Source organism: Lithobates pipiens, unplaced genomic scaffold (genome assembly GCF_037356315.1).
Source record: "Lithobates pipiens isolate NorthernLeopardFrog02 unplaced genomic scaffold, aLitPip1_a1.2 Scaffold_16, whole genome shotgun sequence".
Classification (NCBI taxonomy): Eukaryota; Metazoa; Chordata; class Amphibia; order Anura; family Ranidae; genus Lithobates; species Lithobates pipiens.
The window spans coordinates 385,987,478-386,005,251 of NW_027507748.1; the positions used below are offsets into that span (position 1 = coordinate 385,987,478).

The 17,774-nt window shown below is 44.5% G+C and overlaps 1 protein-coding gene across 1 annotated transcript in view; it reads right to left on the reverse strand.

Annotated features, from left to right (window-relative positions):
• The window catches only part of LOC143983034 (multidrug and toxin extrusion protein 2-like), a 284,277-nt gene that overhangs the window by 21,307 nt on the left and 245,196 nt on the right, over positions 1-17,774 (reverse strand). Inside the window, exon 15 of the mRNA XM_077482261.1 lies at positions 1,014-1,108. Within this exon, the coding sequence (XP_077338387.1) occupies positions 1,014-1,108 (95 nt within the window). The remainder of the gene's footprint in view (positions 1-1,013; positions 1,109-17,774) is intronic.

Sequence of the window (17,774 nt, forward strand, 5' to 3'; positions counted from 1 at the left end):
TTCAAAAGTACGGCGGACTCCCGCCATAGTCCGGCGGACTATGTCCGCAGCACCTAGTCCGCCGGAAAAGTCCGGTGTGTGGGCAGGTCCGCTCTTTCGGAAATTTGGTGGACTTGAGTGAGTCAGGAAATGGGTGTGGGGAAGGGGAGCTAAGATTCGGGTGTGGTTGGGGGGTCTTTATGGGTGTAGTTATCTAAAAAAGGACATTTCTAGACAGTCTGGCTCCATTAATCATGTCTGCCGGTCCAACTCAAAGTCTAGACAGCTTCACTATTGCATTAACCCCATACAGTCGGCCACTGGGAGTGAGTGCTGACTTAGTTGGCTATCTACTGGTCTGATCTGGAATGAGAGCAGTCTTATTATCCAGCCAGGTTCAAATGCTGTGCCAGTGAAATGGAGTGGGTTGGGGGTGTTATGGCTGTGTAGACAAAGAAGAGGTAGAGTAGCTGTATCAGAAAGAATGGCACTCCTACTGAGATGGATGTGTGTGATCACTTTGTTTGCCCACAGGCAGCTTTTGGAGGAAGAAGAGAGCAGAATTCAGACTCCAGCAACTGTCGAGACCCTTGCTCCTTATGGCATCCAATGTCACTCCTGTCAACAAGACAGCTGGAGAGCAGAACAGCCTCAAGAAGTGTGCCCCATATTTTACATAGTAATATTGCACCCAAGGTACGCACCCCTTCTGCCTCACCCATTGTCCCAGCTCTGATTATCAGTAAATAAAGATACCCATTCTTGCAACATCCTGTGTACTGAACTGAAATCTTGAAACAATCTTATCAGCTTTCCCAGCTACCTTATGTGTGTGTGACAACACTGCTTTTCCAAAAAAAAATATTTAAAATGAATGCAGCCACCACATCTAAGGACAAATACTCTGCAATATCTTTATTTTTTTAAAGTTGTCCAACAATGGGAGATTTAAGCAGCTTTTGATGCTACAGGTGAAAACTGTAAATAATAGTTTTAGATTTTAGCTAATATATTTAACTTAGTTTATGCATTACCTCTTCACAGGCTTTGTGCCAGTTCATACAAAAGATATAGGGAATATAGATGCAAGTTTGCAGCAACAACGGACATAATATTCCAATCCATAGACCTTAAAGACAAAACATACATTTGAAAAATATACAGCTATTAGCACCCAATGCTATGATAATTGCCTTGCACAAATAACCAGATAGTAAAATCTATTAGCCAGCATAAAACATTTTCTTTTTTTGTAATTTTTTTTAATTAATATTTTGCACAATAAAAACAACAAAAGGTGAGACATAACCACGCCACAAAGGGTGGGAAAAGGAGAAAAAACTGAAAAATAAATAAAATAAAAATAATGCCACAACATGAGGGGCGGGTATCCTCAACATTATGTTAAATACACACCATGATATAACGAGTGCATAGTTTACATTGCAATAATAATAATAATAATAATAATAATAATAGCGTCTTCAATCAGTTTCAGAGAGAGTTATCAAGGCAGCAGTCAGTCTCCAGAAAACCCAATGATGTCACAGAATTACAGAGTCATATTCCCCCGTATGCAGCACCCCTCAGACAACCTTCTCTGCAGCAGCTTCAACCATATATTGGTTAAGCTAAAGAATGATCACAACCAAATCTTCCAAACTTTGTCAAATAGAGGATCAGTGCCTTGCACGCATAAAACAACAGTAAGCTAAGCAAAGTACGTGGGCACTAGTAGGTGCCAAGCCCTCCACCAAGCCAAGTGGGCACGTTGTCACTGTCAAGGGCACAGGCACAGATGTAATCTCTGTTATGCAGCGCCCAACAGCAGACCAGAACTCCTTAAATATCTGGCAATGCCAGAAAATGTGACTAAAATTGGCCGGGAATGCGAGCAACGGCAACACTCAGACAATGTTCCCAGGTAGATTTTAGATAACCGTGCTGGGGTGCAATATATTCTGTCCAGGAATCTAAATTGAATCAAGCAATCTCTAGCAGACACTAAGGGAATGCTCCATACATTGTCCCACTCTTCCCCTCCCAAAACAAAACTTCTTCCTCCCACTGTGCCCTACACTTAGCCACCAAACAGCTTTTTATAAAGTTCAGATAATGTTTTTTTCAAGGAGTCATCCAACAGAATATAATATCCAAAATTGATGATTTGAGTTCAAGCTTAGTGGAGCAAAATTCGGACACAAAATCGTGTTGCAATTGGAGGTAGCGAAAGAAATAATTATTTGGAAGCTCAAATCTGAGAACTGCAGAAGCTCGCCCCCTCTGGTGACATCACCTAATGTTTTAATCCCTTTGGTCACCCACAAAATTTGATAAGGTATATTAAGCAAATAGGGAAAACGTGGATTCCTCCAGAGCGGCGAAGCTGGCGACATGGCAGTAGGGGCAGGCGCTAGTAGTTTCTGAACACAGTCCCAACCCTTAACAGTGGCTCGAATCGTGCCCATCAGTGGAAACTGTGCCCCAGAGCCCCTGTATAGTGATGGATGAACTTTCAACGGGACGTTTCGAATCGTGAACACTGCCTAAAGTACGAACCACAAAGTTCCACAGACCCCATTGACTTTAATGGCAGGCAAACCTTAAAAACCTACAGGTCATATTTTCAGCCACAAAATACTTACTAGCTGTGCACACATAGTCCCACCAGATGGACACTGACATAACAAAAGTATTAAGTGAATCTGGGATCGACAACGACAAGCATTCTTTTTTTATCTGTGAAATTTTGACAATTCAGGAGCGCATGAAGGCCATGGAGGAGAGGCAAGGTCAGGGCCGGCTATGAAGGGAGTGCAGGAGATGATCAGTGCCACAGTCAGGGCAGCACAGTCCTGTGCCAGTGTCCCAGTGTGCCAACCTGTGCTTGAGCCCCTCCCTCTGCTCAGCTCTTACGCCCACCTATGCAGGGCTCCACTGCAGTGGTCCGGAGGTGCCAGTCCAATGCTGATCCTCAGCCATGGTACTGGCACTGCCTGCTGATTGGCTTCTCTACTGCTATCTACCTCACAGTCTGAAACCAGCACCGTGATAGAGACTGAGCACTGACACCAGCACCGTGATAGAGAGCACTGACACCAGCACTGAAATAGAGAGCACTGACACCAGCACCGAGATAGAGAGCACTGACACCAACACCGTGATAGAGAGCACTGACACCAGCACCATGATAGAGAGCACTGACACCAGCAATGAGATAGAGAGCACTGACACCAGCACCGAGATAGAGAGCACTGACACCAGCAATGAGATAGAGAGCACTGACACCACACCAGCACCGTGATAGAGAGCACTGACACCAGCACCACCATAGAGAGCACTGACACCCGCACCGAGATAGAGAGCACTGACACCAGCACCGAGATAGAGAGCACTGACACCAGCATGAAATAGAGAGCACTGACACCACACCAGCACCATGATAGAGAGCACTGACACCAGCACCGTGATAGAGAGCACTGTTGGTGGTAGTGTCTTTGGGGGTGCACACAGCAGAGAATGAAGAGGGTGCAGATCGAGAGGATGAGGAGGGTGCAGAAGAGTACGGCTGAGTGAGCCACTCAACCAAGTCTGGTGCGTCCTTTGACGTAATCGCACGCACCTTCTGCAATTTGTCACTTTGGCTCAAGTCTGTTGCTCCTGCCCTACCCCTACCACCCCTGCGGAAGGGCCTGCCTCTTCCTCTGCCTGTAATTTTTTAAATGACCCTGTGAAAAAAGTCTCTAGAGAAGTGCAGTATGTATGTGGAAGAAGGAATATAACACCCCACTTCAATCTGTTGTTTTTGGGGGCCACTGGTCTATCACACCAGTTATAATACTTTTTTTTTAATTGCGTTTGTCATTCTTTGTAGTATCGCTGCAGAACCGCTCAGCAGTCACAATGCTGCACAGTGGAAATGCACTATACTATGCTTTCTATGTGTGCAAGTATTTTATTTGTGTATTACACCCCTATATACTGCACACCAAATAGTACACCTATACCAGTCCTTAAAAAGACCTTTGTGGACCTAGTAGCTAGTGATTTGCAGACTGTCCCTCAGTCCCTACACTGATAAAAGATAGCTGCAGAATCGGTCAGCACTCAGCTCAGCAGTCAAGTATAATAGGCTTTCTATATTTGAAAGAAAGTATATTATACATGTACAACCCTATATACTGTACACCTATACCAGTCCTTAAAAGGACCTTTGTGGACCTAATAGTAATAGATAGTGATTCAACTGACTGTCCATTCTCCACACAGCATCCTGTCCCTACACTGACAAAAGACAGCTGCAGAATCGGTCAGCAGTGCACTCAGCAATCAGCAGCACAGCAGTCAGCAGCAGTGGACCAGAACCCTATATACTGTACACCTATACCAGTCCTTAAAAGGACTTTTGTGGACCTAATAGCTAGTGATTTGTGTCACTACAGTCTGTCCCTGCTCCACACAGCAACCTCTCCCTACATTGACAAAAGACAGAATGTAAAATGGCCGCCAGATCAGGTCTATTTATAAGGTAGGGGGGATGTCCAATTGTCCATGTGCTGAAATGTCTCAATTGGCTGTCCTGTACCCCATGATGGATGTGTCATCATGGGTCAAAGTTCTTTCACAATGTAAAGGCATATGTCCGCCACGCGAACAGCGCCAGAAGTCCGCTGGTTTGGCGAATCGCGAACACGCAAAATTTTCCGCAAACTGACCGCTGGGTGAACCACAAGGCCAGCCCTACCCCTGTACACCAGGAGACGTAGGCTCTCATAGGAAGAACAAAGCATTATTTTGGCATTTACATAATGCAACTCATCCCTTTTGCCTGTTTCCATCAGGATCTGGTCTCGGTCCCTAAAATTCAAGAACCGCACCAGGAGCGTTCTCAGTGGAATTCCAGGAGGTCGTTCATCTGTGGGTACCCAATGTGCCCTTTCCACCACATAGGTAGGGGAGAACTGTAGCAGCTGGAGTAGATCTTGAAAGAATTGCTGTGCAAACTGGGTCGGATTGTGCCACTCAGCCTTTTCCAGCAATTCCCACTTTCAATAGAGCCTTTATGATCATCCTCTGAATCTGCACGGCCCTAATCAATTTGTACTGCACTTATCCCATTTTTGGCTCATGTATTACAGTGGGGATCGAAAGTTTGGGCACCCCAGGTAAAAATGTGTATTAATGTGCATAACGAAGCCAAGGAAAGATGGAAAAATCTCCAAATAGCATCAAATTACAGATTAGACATTCTTATAATATGTCAAAAAAGTTAGATTTTATTTCCATCATTTACACTTTCAAAATTACAGAAAACAAACAAATGGCATCTGCAAAAGTTTGGGCACCCTGCAGAATTTATAGCATGCACTGCCCCCTTTGCAAAGCTGAGACCTGCCAGTGTCATGGATTGTTCTAAATCATCATCTGGGGAGACCAGGTGATGTCAATCTCAAAGGTTTTAAATGGCCAGACTCATCTGACCTTGCCCCAACAATCAGCACCATGGGTTCTTCTAAGCAGTTGTCTAGAAAACTGAAACTGAAAATAGTTGACGATCACAAAGCTGGAGAAGGCTATAAGAAGATAGCAAAGCATTTTCAGATGTCAATATCCTCTGTTCGGAATGTAATTAAGAAATGCCAGTCATCAGGAACAGTGGAAGTTAAAGCAAGATCTGGAAGACCAAGAAAAATATTAGAACAGAACAGCTTGCATGATTGTGAGAAAAGCAATTCAAAACCCACGTTTGACTGCACGATCCCTCCAGAAAGATATGGCAGACACTGGAGTTGTGGTACACTATTCCACTATAAAGAGATACTTGTACAAATATGGTCTTCATGGAAGAGTCATCAGAAGAAAACCTCTTCTACATCCTCACCACAAAAATCAGCGTTTGCAAATTAACATATAGACAAGCCTGAGGCATTTTGGAAACAAGTTCTGTGGACCGATGAGGTTAAAATAGAACTTTTTGGCCGGAATGAGCAAAGGTACGCTTGGAGAAGAAAGGGCACAGAATTTAATGAAAAGAACCTCTGTCCAACTGTTAAGCATGGGGGTGGATCAATTATGCTTTGGGGTTGTATTGAAGCCAGTGGCACAGGGAACATTTCACGAGTAGAAGGAAAAATGGATTCAATAAAATTTCAGCAAATTTTGGATGGTAACTTGATGCCATCTGTGAAAAAGCTAAAGTTAAAGAGAGGATGGCTTCTACAAATGGATAATGATCCAAAACACACCTCAAAATCCACAGGGGATTACATCCAGAGGCGTAAACTGAAGGTTTTTCCATGGCTTTCACAATCTCCTGACCTCAACATTATTGAAACTCTATGGATAGACCTTAAAAGAGCAGTGCGTGACAGACAGCCCAGAAATCTCAAAGAACTGGAACACTTTTGTAAGGAAGAATGGGCAAAGATACCTCAAACAAGAATTGAAAGACCCTTGGCTAGCTACAAAAAGCGTTTACAAGCTGTGATACTTGCCAAAGGGGGCAGTACAAGATAGTAACTCTGCAGGGTGCCCAAACTTTTGCAGACGCCATTTTTTTGTTTTCTGTAATTTTGAAAGTGTAAATGATGGAAATAAAATCTAACATTTTTTGACATATTATAAGAATGTCTAATCTGTAATTTGATGCCATTTGGAGATTTTTCCATCTTTCCTTGGCTTCGTTATGCACATTAATACACATTTTTACCTGGGGTGCCCAAACTTTCGATCCCCACTGTACCAATACCCACCATTAGAGGGCCAACCCTATAGCCACCATTCAAGTAGTTCCAGTCCCCTCTATACTAAATATCTTTTTCCCACCATTCCATATAACCTTGCTTACTCTTTTGAAATAGAATATTCATTCTAAAATCCATTTTTTATTCCTAACATCCATATACACCACGCATCCCCTTATGCCTTTTTCTCTGCACTAAAAATGTTACCTTCTGACCACCATAGCAGCTCACATAGAGCACTGAGTAATGTAGTTCCTCCCTCCTCCATGTCACCATATAAATACTGCCTCGTTCCATCATGATGCTATCACAGCCTGAAGAAGGAGCATGCATGCTCCGAAAGCACGCCTGCCGACCCTGTGTCCCACATCCAGTGACATCACAGACAACAGGGAGACAACTGTCAGCTTGACTAGGAGCCTTGGAAACTCCTGCAGATGGAAAGCCAGCAGCAGCACCCCACACTGCCGGCTATCTGGATCTGGACTACACAGCGAGCCTCCCCTAGTGACTAGCCTTTTTAACCCTTACTCTGTGAGTTAATTCTTATATAAATGTTTATCTTAATAAACTCATTATTAATCGTTTTAATATAGTGCACTCAGATAAGCTCCGCTGTTCTTCACATCACTTGCCACGTCACCTGCCACAAGTTGCGGATTGTCACTTGCCACATCACCTGACACAAGTTGCAGATTGTCACTTGCCACATCACCTGCCACAAGTTGCGAATTGTTACTTGCCGCATCACCTGCCACACATGGTGGATTGTCACTTGCCACATCACTTGTCACCAGATGCAGATTGTCACTTACCACGTCACCTGCCACAAGTTGCGCATTTGTACTTGCCAGGTTGCCTGTCACCAGATGCAGATTTTCACTTGCCATGTCGCCTGCCACATGATGCGGATTGTCACTTGCCACATCACCTCACAAAAGTTGTAGATTGTCACTTGCCACGTCACCTGACACACGTTGCAGATTGTCGCTTGCTTGCTATAATTGTCATTTTCCTGCTAAGGTGGGGATTGTCACTTCCTGTGTCCCAGAGTGAAGTTAGGAAGCAGAGAGATGATGTAATCTCTCTGCAGCCTGTGGTTGCCTGCATAGCAATGGCAGAACCACAGGGATGCAGGGCGGGTGTCGTCCGGTGAGAGATGTCATCTCTCTGCTCCTCTGCCTGCCAGCCTGCTGATTGGCCAGCTTCCCACTCGCCTGCTGACTGGTCCACCCTCTCACCCACTGAGCCACAGAGTTAGAAATATTTCAGTAAATATTCTGAGGTCTATTTTTCCTGTGTGAACATCCTCAGCCAGCAACTCCTCTTAAGCTATGTCCCCCTGATGCATTTTGCCCCACCCAGTGGGAGTGTAGACATAGAGGTAAAGGAGTGGAAAAAGACAATTTGTTTTATGCATCATCAGCCTGGTGAGTGGGGTGAAATGCAGCAGAGGGGTGGGGTTTAGGAAGAGTTCCAGATATATGCCGGGTACACACGATCGGAATTCTCATCGGAAAAAGCTCTGATGGTTTTCCCGAGGGAATTCCGATGGAATTCCGCTTAAGCTGTCTTGCCTACACATGGTCACCCCAAATTCTGATCGTTTAGAACGCGGTGACGTACAACACCTACGACAGGACTAGAGAAAGGACGTTCAATAGCCAGTAGCCAATAGCTTCTGTCTCGTAGTTGAATCTGAGCATGCGTGATTTTTGGCACGTCGGAATTGCATACACACGATCGAAATTTCCGATAGAAAGTTTTTCCGTATGGAAAATTGAGAACATGCTCTCAATTTTTGCTGGCGGAAATTCGTACAGCTAAATTCCGATGGAGCATACACACGGTCGCATTTTCCGATGAAAAGCTCTCATCTGCCTTTTTCTGCCCGGAATGCCGATCGTGTGTACGTGGCAAAAGGCTGTTCACATTCCTCTACCTGTTGAGCTAATGTCTCACAACAGTACAATGTTTTTTGAATACCAATTAGAAGGTGAACTTATTATTATTATTATTATTATACACGATTTATATAGCGCCAACAGTTTACGCATTGATTTACAATGTATAGGGGGGACAACACAATTATAGTACAGTTCAATACAAAAGGTACGGGAGGGCCCTGCTCATAGAGTTTACATTCTAAAGGGAGGCGGTGGTACAAAAGGTAATAGCCGCAGAGAATGATTTGATGGGGGTGGTTCGGGGACACTTAGGTGGGTGTGGGATAGGCTTCCCTGAATTAATGAGTTTTCAGGGATCTCCTAAAGGTGGACAGGGTAGGGGATGATCAGATATACTGGGGCAGGGAGTTCCAGAGGATGGGAGAGGCTCTGGAAAAGTCTTGAAGGTGAGCATGGGAGGAGGTAACAAGGGAGCTAGAGAGCAGGAGGTCCTGGGGGGAGCGGAGGGGACAATTTGGGCGATATCTGCAGATGAGGTTGGTGATGTAGACAGGGCCATCTTTAATATTGATTGGACCCTGGGCAAAAATTTTCTTGGGGCCCCCCCATGCAATTTCACTCTCCGCCTGCTCTGAGACATACAATAAATAGCAGCTAGACTTAAAAACATTTTACTTTATCAGATCAGGCAGAAATTGCGATTGGTTGCCAGAAGTTACAGCATATCATTACTGCTTACTGACTGGTTGCTAGAGGTTACAACACACATTACGGCTCACTGGTTAGTTGCTAGAGGTTACATCATCTCCTCACTAGTGATGGGCGAACGGTTTGCGGCGAATTTCGGCTGTTCGCGGTCCGCCCGATCGGCGGACTATTGCCGCCGTTCACCTGGCGGACTTCCGTGTTTTCTGTGTAAAAGAACTTTGACCTATGATGACACATCCATCATAGGGTACAGGACAGCCAATTGAGACATTACAGCACATGGACACTTGGACATTCCCCCTAACTTATAAATACACCCGATCCGGCGGCCATTTTACATTCTTTCTTCTGTCACTATAGGGAGAGGTTGCTGTGTGGAGCAGGGAGAGATTGCAGTGACCCAAATCGCTAGCTATTTGGTACACAAAAGTTCTTTTCAGGACTGGTATAGGTGTTAGGTGTAGTTCAGGATATAGGTTTGAGCCAGTGCTGTGCTAGTGAGTGATTGTTGCAGCAGCCTGAGTGTCTTTTGTCAGTTTAGAGAAAGGGACAGGACGGTGTGTGCTGCAGGGACAGTCAGTTTAGTCATTAGCTGTTACTATCAGGTCCACAAAAGTGCTATTCCAGTTATTGTTCCAGCAGCCTCTGTTTTGTCAGTTTATATAGGGACAGGCAGGAAGCTGTGTGTGAGGCAGTGAGGGTCAGTTTAATCAGTAGCTGTTACTATATTAGGTCCACAAAGGTTCTTTTCAGGACTGGTATCAGTGGTATGGTAATAGGCTTGTACACGTATAATATTCTTTCTTCCAAATATAGAAAGAATATTATACTTGACTGCTGCCCTTCTGCTGCAGTCTGCTAATCAGTCACACACAACCTACTTGTTCCACAAAGATCTGTTGTCAGATCACTCTATCACGGTGCAGGTGTCATTGCTGTATGTCACGCTGCTGATGTCAGTGCTCTCTATCACGGTGCTGCTGTCAGTGCTGTATATCACGGTGCTGGTGTTAGTGCTTTATGTCACGCTGCTGATGTCAGTGCTCTCTATCACGGTGCTGTTGTCAGATCACTCTATCACGGTGCAGGTGTCATTGCTGTATGTCACGCTGCTGATGTCAGTGCTCTCTATCACGGTGCTGGTTTCAGATGACTCTATCACGGTGCAGGTGTCATTGCTGTATGTCACGCTGCTGGTGATCATCTCCTGCACCCTCTTCTTTGCCTACCCTGACCTTCCCTCTCCTCCATTGCCTTCATGCGCTCCACAGTCCTGAATTGTCACAACAATTTCCCATATTAAAAAAGAATGCTTGTAGTTGTCGATCCCAGATTCACCTCATACATGTGTTATGTCATTGGCCATGTGGTGGGACTATGTTTGCACAGCTATTAATTATTTTGTGGCTGCAAATTTGACCTGTAGGTTTGCAAAGTTCGCCCCCCATTGAAGTCAATGGGGCCCGCCGCGAACGTACGTTTTGCGAACTATCGGCCGCGCTCGCGGTCCGCATTCGTGAAACGTCCCGTCGGAAGTTCGTCCATCACTACTCCTCACTGCAGGGGAGCATGATACACATATGAATGCTGCCTTTATTTATATATCAATGACGCCTGTCACAGCTATTTACTTAGTAATGCTGAGGCTATTTACATATGAATGTCGGTTATTTACATGTAAACATAGGGTCTGCAGGTGAGTCATCTGTACACAACAATAGGGCAGAGCTGGGCAGCATTAGTAGCAGCACTTCACACTGAGATATCGGGACACAGCACAGGATTAAAACTTCAAGGGAATTTAAACTGGGATAGTTGGCAAGTATGAGGCAGCTGCTTTAGGCCCCACAACAATGACAGGGTCCAGGGCAGCTACTCCTTTTGCCCTGCCTTAAAGATGGCCCTGGATGTAGATGGGGGCGATGTTGTGAATGGCCTGGTATGTTATGGTTAGCATTTTGAATTTTACACGGTGGGGTAGGGGGAGCCAGTGAAGGGATTGGCAGAGAGGAGCAGCAGTCACGGATCGGTTAGTGAGGTGTATTAGTCTAGCAGTAGAATTCATAATAGACTGAAGGGGGGATAGCCTTCTTAAGGGTAGGCCATTAAGGAGAGGATTGCAGTAGTCAATGCGGGAAATAATCAAGGAGTGAATAAGTTGCTTTGTGGTGTCAGTCAGGAAGGGTCAAATTCTGGAGATGTTGCGGAGGTGGCAGGATTTAGCCAGTGATTGGATATGGGGGCTGAAGGAGAGCTCAGAGTCCACGATTACACCAAGGACCCTGGCATGTGTGGAGGGACCAATGGTTGTGTTGTTGATATTAATGGTAAAGCCATGGGGGGGGGGGGGGGGGGTACGATGAAGGAAGAAATATAACAAGCTCAGTTTTAGAAAGATTGAGTTTGAGGAAGTGGTGTGACATCCATATCGATATGTCATTCAGTAAGTTTGAGATCCGTGAGGAGATCGACGGGGTGAGTTGAGGAGTGGAGAGATAGATCTGGGTGTCGTCGGCATAGAGGTGGTATTAGAAGCCATGGGAGGTTATCAGCTGGCCCAGGGAAGAGGTATAGAGTGAGAATAGGAGAGGCCCAAGGACAGAGCCTTGGGGTACCCCAACAGAAAGAGGAAGGGGAGCGGAAGAGATGGAGTTGTAAGTGACACTGAAAGTGCACTGAGATAGGTAGGAGGAGAACCAGGATAAAGCAGAGGCCAAGGGAGTGTAATTTGCTGAGGAGGAGCAGGTGGCCAACTGTGTCAAAGGCAGCAGAGAGGTCTAAAAGTATGAGTATAGAGTAGTGCCCGTTGGTTTTAGCCGTTAGTAGGTCATTGGTGAGTTTTAGTAGGGCAGTTTCAGTAGAATGTTGTGGGCGGAAGCCAGACTGTAGGGGATCCAGAAGGTTGTTGTCGTGAGGTAGCGACTCATTCAGTCATGGACAAGGCGTTCGATGAGCTTGGAGGCAAACGGGAGCAGGGAGATAGGTCTTAAGTTATTCAAACAAGTGGGGTCTAGTGAGGGTTTTTTGAGTATGGGGTTAACCAGTGCATGTTTGAGCACGTAAGAGAAAAGAGTAGAGAATGTATGATTTTTACTGTTGACATATGCTGACACATATTTTATTCAGCAACATTTGGACCCTTACAATATAAAATGTTTGCATTCCATTTGCACAGTATGTATGCTCTTCTAGCACTGGTATGCATTACTTCACAAAATTGTTGAACTATCACATTTTAAGCATCAGGCTTCATAGCTCGGTCTGCAGCCTAGTTCTGATTTTTTTTTTTTATAGGAAGTCTATGCCTTCTTATTTTATTTCTGCTTATTTTAATACATAGGTTGATCTATTCACATTATGCCCAGACCCATTACCTTTTTTCAGGATCTCTTTCAATCACTCTTTGATTCTCTTCACCCCATTTACTTCTCAGAATAATTCAATTTTATTACATAGTTATTACTTCTATTCTTGTTTTGACAATATTCCAATTTACAATGTACCACATTTCTTAACCTGATCAATCTTTCCAGTCATTTAAATTTAGCCTCATAGCCCAAGTAGCCTAGTAGGTTCGCTACACAGAGTCAAATATTACATAAAACTCTATCAATTTATACTTCATATGTTATATCCCTTGCTTCTTTTTCATAGTTACAGCCCTGTATGTTGTGGTCATTCAGGTGCCTATCTAATAGATTTTTTTTTTTTTAATTATCGATGCTCCCCCCCGCTGAAACCACTGCTTGTGGAAGAGAATTACACATCCTAACAGCTCTTACAGGAAAGAACCCTCCAAGCAGTTTAACCACTTTAGCCCCGGACCAATTGTCAGCCTAAGGACCAGAGGTCTTTTTACAATTTCGCACTGCACTGCTTTAACTGGTAACTGCGCGGTCATGCAATGTTGTACCCAAACGCAATTTTCGTCCTTTTCTTCCCACAAATAGAGCTTTCTTTTGATGGTATTTGATTGCCTCTGCGATTTTTATTTTTTACGATATAAAAGGAAAAAGACTGAACATTTTGAAAAAAAAAGATATTTTCTACTTTTTGTTATAAGAAAAATCGAATAAACTCAATTTTAGTCATACATTTAGGCCAAAATGTATTCAGCCACATGTCTTTAGTAAAAAAAAATGTCAATAAGCGTATATTTATTGGTTTGCGCAAAAGTTATAGTGTCTACAAACTAGAGTACATTTTCTGGAATTTACACAGCTTTTAATTTATGACTGCCTATCTCATTTCTTGAGGTGCTAAAATGGCAGGGCAGCACAAACCCCCCCCCCCAAATTACCCCATTTTGGAAAGTAGACACCCCAAGGAAATTGCTGAGGGGCATGTTGAACCCATTGAATATTTTTTTTTTGTCCCAAATGATTGAATAATGACAAAAAAAAAGTTTAAAAAAGTTGTCACTAAATGATATAGGGGGTGCAAATTTATGATTTCACACCTCACTATCTATCACAGTTTTGAAGGCCATAAAATGCCAAAATAGCACAAAACAACCCCAAATGACCCAATTTTGGAAAGTAGACACCCCAAGCTATTTACTGAGAGGCATGTTGAGTCCATGGAATATTTTATATTTTGCCACAAGTTGCGGGAATATTACAAACTTTTTTTTTTGCACAAAGTTGTCACTAAATGATATATTGCTCACACATGCCATAGTTATATGTGGAATTGCACCCCAAAATATATTCTGCTGCTTCTCCTGAGTACAGGGATACCACATGTGTGGGACTTTTTGGGAGTCTAGCCGTGTATGGCACCCCGAAAACCAATCACTGCCTTCAGGATTTCTAAGGGTGCAAATTTATGATTTCACTCCTCACTACCTATCACAGTTTCGAAGGCCATAAAATGCCAAAATAGCACAAAACCCCCCCAAATGACCCCATTTTGGAAAGTAGACACCCCAAGCTATTTACTGAGAGGCATGTTGAGTCCATGGAATATTTTATATTTTGGCACAAGTTGCGGGGATATTACAAACTTTTTTTTTTTGCACAAAGTTGTCACTAAATTATATATTGCTCACACATGCTATGGGCATACGTGAAATTACAACCCAAAATAAATTCTGCTGCTTTTCCTGAGTACGGGGATACCACATGTGGGGGACTTTTTGGGAGTCTAACTGCATACGGGACCCCGAAAACCAAGCACTGCCTTCAGGATTTCAATATAAAACGCTACCAAAAAAAACTGTTAGCGATCGCAGGGATCAGGCCTGACTCTTCTATAAGAAGCAAACTAACTAACCAAAGTCACCTGTAACACTTTTATGGTGATCACTGGTGAAAGGGTTAACTAGGGGCAATCAGGGGGTTAAAACATTTATTAGGTAGTATATGGGGGTCCCTGATGCTATATAAAAACCTGACGGGGAACCTAAATAACTAATTGGCTATCCAGCGTCACCAGTGACACTTATACGGTGATCGCTGGTGAAAGGGTTAACTCTAGGGGCAATCAGGGGGTTAAAATCTTTATTAGGTAGTATATGGGGGTACCTAACACTATAAAAACCTGGTGGTGAACCTAAAAAATAACTAGCTACCTAGCGGCACAAGTGACACTAATGCAGCGATCAGAAAAACGATGGCTTAGTGACACTGGCAAAAGGGGGTGAAAGGGTCTACATATAGGTGGTAACCTTTCCCAAGCAATGGTTGGATCAGCTGCCAGACAATTCTGCCACTTGTTCCCATGTAGGTAGGGCATCCAGGGGGGTTTAGCTGTCTGTATTTTCCCTCATAAATTATAAAGTCATATGTGTAACCCGTGGCCCTGTCACACGCCTTATAAAATTTTACCCCACGTCTGGCTCTTTTACTGGGGATGTATTGTTGTATTCCAAGTCGTCCAGTGAAGTGTAATAGGGATTCATCTACACAAATATTTCTATCAGGGGTAAAAATCAGCTTGAAACCGGAATAAAAATTGATTAGGGGCCGAATTTTGAATAATTTATTGTAACTGGGATGATTTCGAGGGAGGCATTGGGCATTGTTATTGAAATGTAAAAATCTCATGATCATCTCATAACGGGTTCTGGGCATCATTGACGAATAGACTGGCATGTGGTGGATAGGTTGGGTAGACCAGTAGGAATGGACTTCATTTTTTTTTTGTCAGCCCCATGTTGCGGGTTAGGCCAAGGAAAATTTTTAATTCTTCCACGGTGATGGGTTTCAAACAAAAGGACGGGCATAGGAAGAACTTGGATTGTTGGCTATATGTTGGCTGGCGTATAGATTACATTGCTCCACAATGTCGGTTAGGAGATCATTGGTAAAAAATAAATGAAAATAATAAAGTGGGGTTATATTTTCCGTCTGTATCTGAGGGACTGGCTGGGATGTAAGAAAGGGAATTACAGGTTCTACTGATGTATCGGGCAGCCATGTTGGATACAGTAGAACATCTGGAAGGCTAGTATGGGCACTGCCTCGTTGATGGGATGCTCCGTTGCTAGCATCTGGCCTATCTTCTAGGAAGGTTGCAGAGCTGCTGGTGGATGCTTGCCTATCCCGGAGCGCTGTGCTGCTGGTGGATGCCTGCATATCATCCTGGAGTGCTGCACTGCTGGTGGATGTCTGCGCATGCTCATTTCTCCTGTTTCTCCTTGTTAGGATTCTATCTTCCTCAGTTTCCATCTCGGAGCCACTGCTTTCCACTGGCTCATAATCGCTATCCAAGTCTGACGGAGAGAGTTCCCCGCTACTCTCATCCGATATACTCTGGAGTATCTGGAAAGCCTCCTCTGCGCTGTACAACCTTTTAGTCATGTTGACGGGCAGATGTCAGGTGGCGGGCGTCAGATGGCGGGCGGGAGATGTCAGATGGTGGGCGGCAGATTGGTCAGATGGCAGGCGGCAGATGTGCCTGATGGCGGTCGGCAGATGTGCCTGAAGGCGGACGGCAGATGTGCCAGATGGTGGACGACAGATGTGTCAGATGTGGGAGGCAAATGTGTCTGATCGAAGGTGTCAGATGTGCCTTATGATGGCGGGCAGATGTGCCTTATGGTGGCGGGCAGACATGCCTGATGGTGGCGGGAAGACGCGCCTGATGGTGGGGGGCAGACGTGCCCGGTGATGGCGCTCAGATGCGCCTGGTGATGGCAGGCAGACGTGCCTGATGATGGCAGGGGGCTGATGTGTCAGATGGTGGGCGGCTGATGTGCCCGCTGTTGATGGGCTTATGTGCTGGCTGTTGGCGGGCTGATGTGCCGGCTGTTGGCGGGCTGATGTGCCCTTTGTTGGTGGACAGATGTGCCCGCTGTTTTATATGACAGGTGTTTTTGGGACACTGTGTTTTGGGGACACTGTGTGTTTTGGGGGACACTAGCTGGGTGATCAGTGGGTAAACAGCGGACAAACAGCTATAAACTCACTGATCTTCCCGGCTGCAGCACAGATCTCTCTTCCTCTCCTCACTGACAGGCTCTGTGTGAGGAGAGGAAGAGATGAGAGCAGTTACAACTGCTCTCTATTTACATTACATGACGACTGTGATTGGACACAGTCATCATGTGATCATGAGGGCCAATCACATGGCCCTCCTGTCGTATACTGCTCTGCAGTCTCTGGGGGGCACAGGCAGATCAGGATTGCTCACTTGTTATCTGCCACCCATCCCCCTTTGTTTACCTTACGATGGCTGTGATTAGACACAGCCATCGTGCGGATCAGGGGGGCAAATTACATTGCCCTCCTGCCGATCCGAGATGAGGCGTGTGAGGGGGACACGCGCGCATCCGGTCAGAAGTAGAGAGCTCCCACCCGGCCGTTTATATGCAGTGGTCGGGTGGGAAGTGGTTAAGCTTTATGGGACCAATATGATCTGACCTCCCTTTCTTACTATTTATGGATTTTTTTTACTCTCCTCCGCTATGTGCCTTTTGCGTTCTATCTTAGCCGCCCTGACTGCACCCTTACATTTCTTGTTGCAGTCTTTGTAAAGCTGGAATGCTGATGATGATCCCTCAGCATTTTATTTTTTGAAGGCCTTCTCCTTTGCTTTTATGTGCATTTTTACATTGGAGATAGGCCACACAGGACTTTTATTAGCGCTCTTAAATTAATTTCCCATTGGGATGCATTGGCTAACGCTCTTATTTAATATGCTCTTAAAGCATACCCATTTTTCCTTCTTTATTCCTAAGGTTTTATCCCAATTATTATCCTGTAGCAACGATCATAGTTTAGGGAAGTTGGCTCTTTGGAAATTCAGTGTCTTTGTATTCCCCTTATGTTTCCTATTTGTGTGATTTAAACTAAAACTAATTGACCTGTGATCGTTGTTTCCTAAATTGCCCCGTATTTTCGCATTCGTGATCAGGTCTGTATTGTTGGTAATTAGTAAGTCTAGTAACACTTCGTTTCTAGTTGGTGCATTTACCATCTGAACCATGAAATTG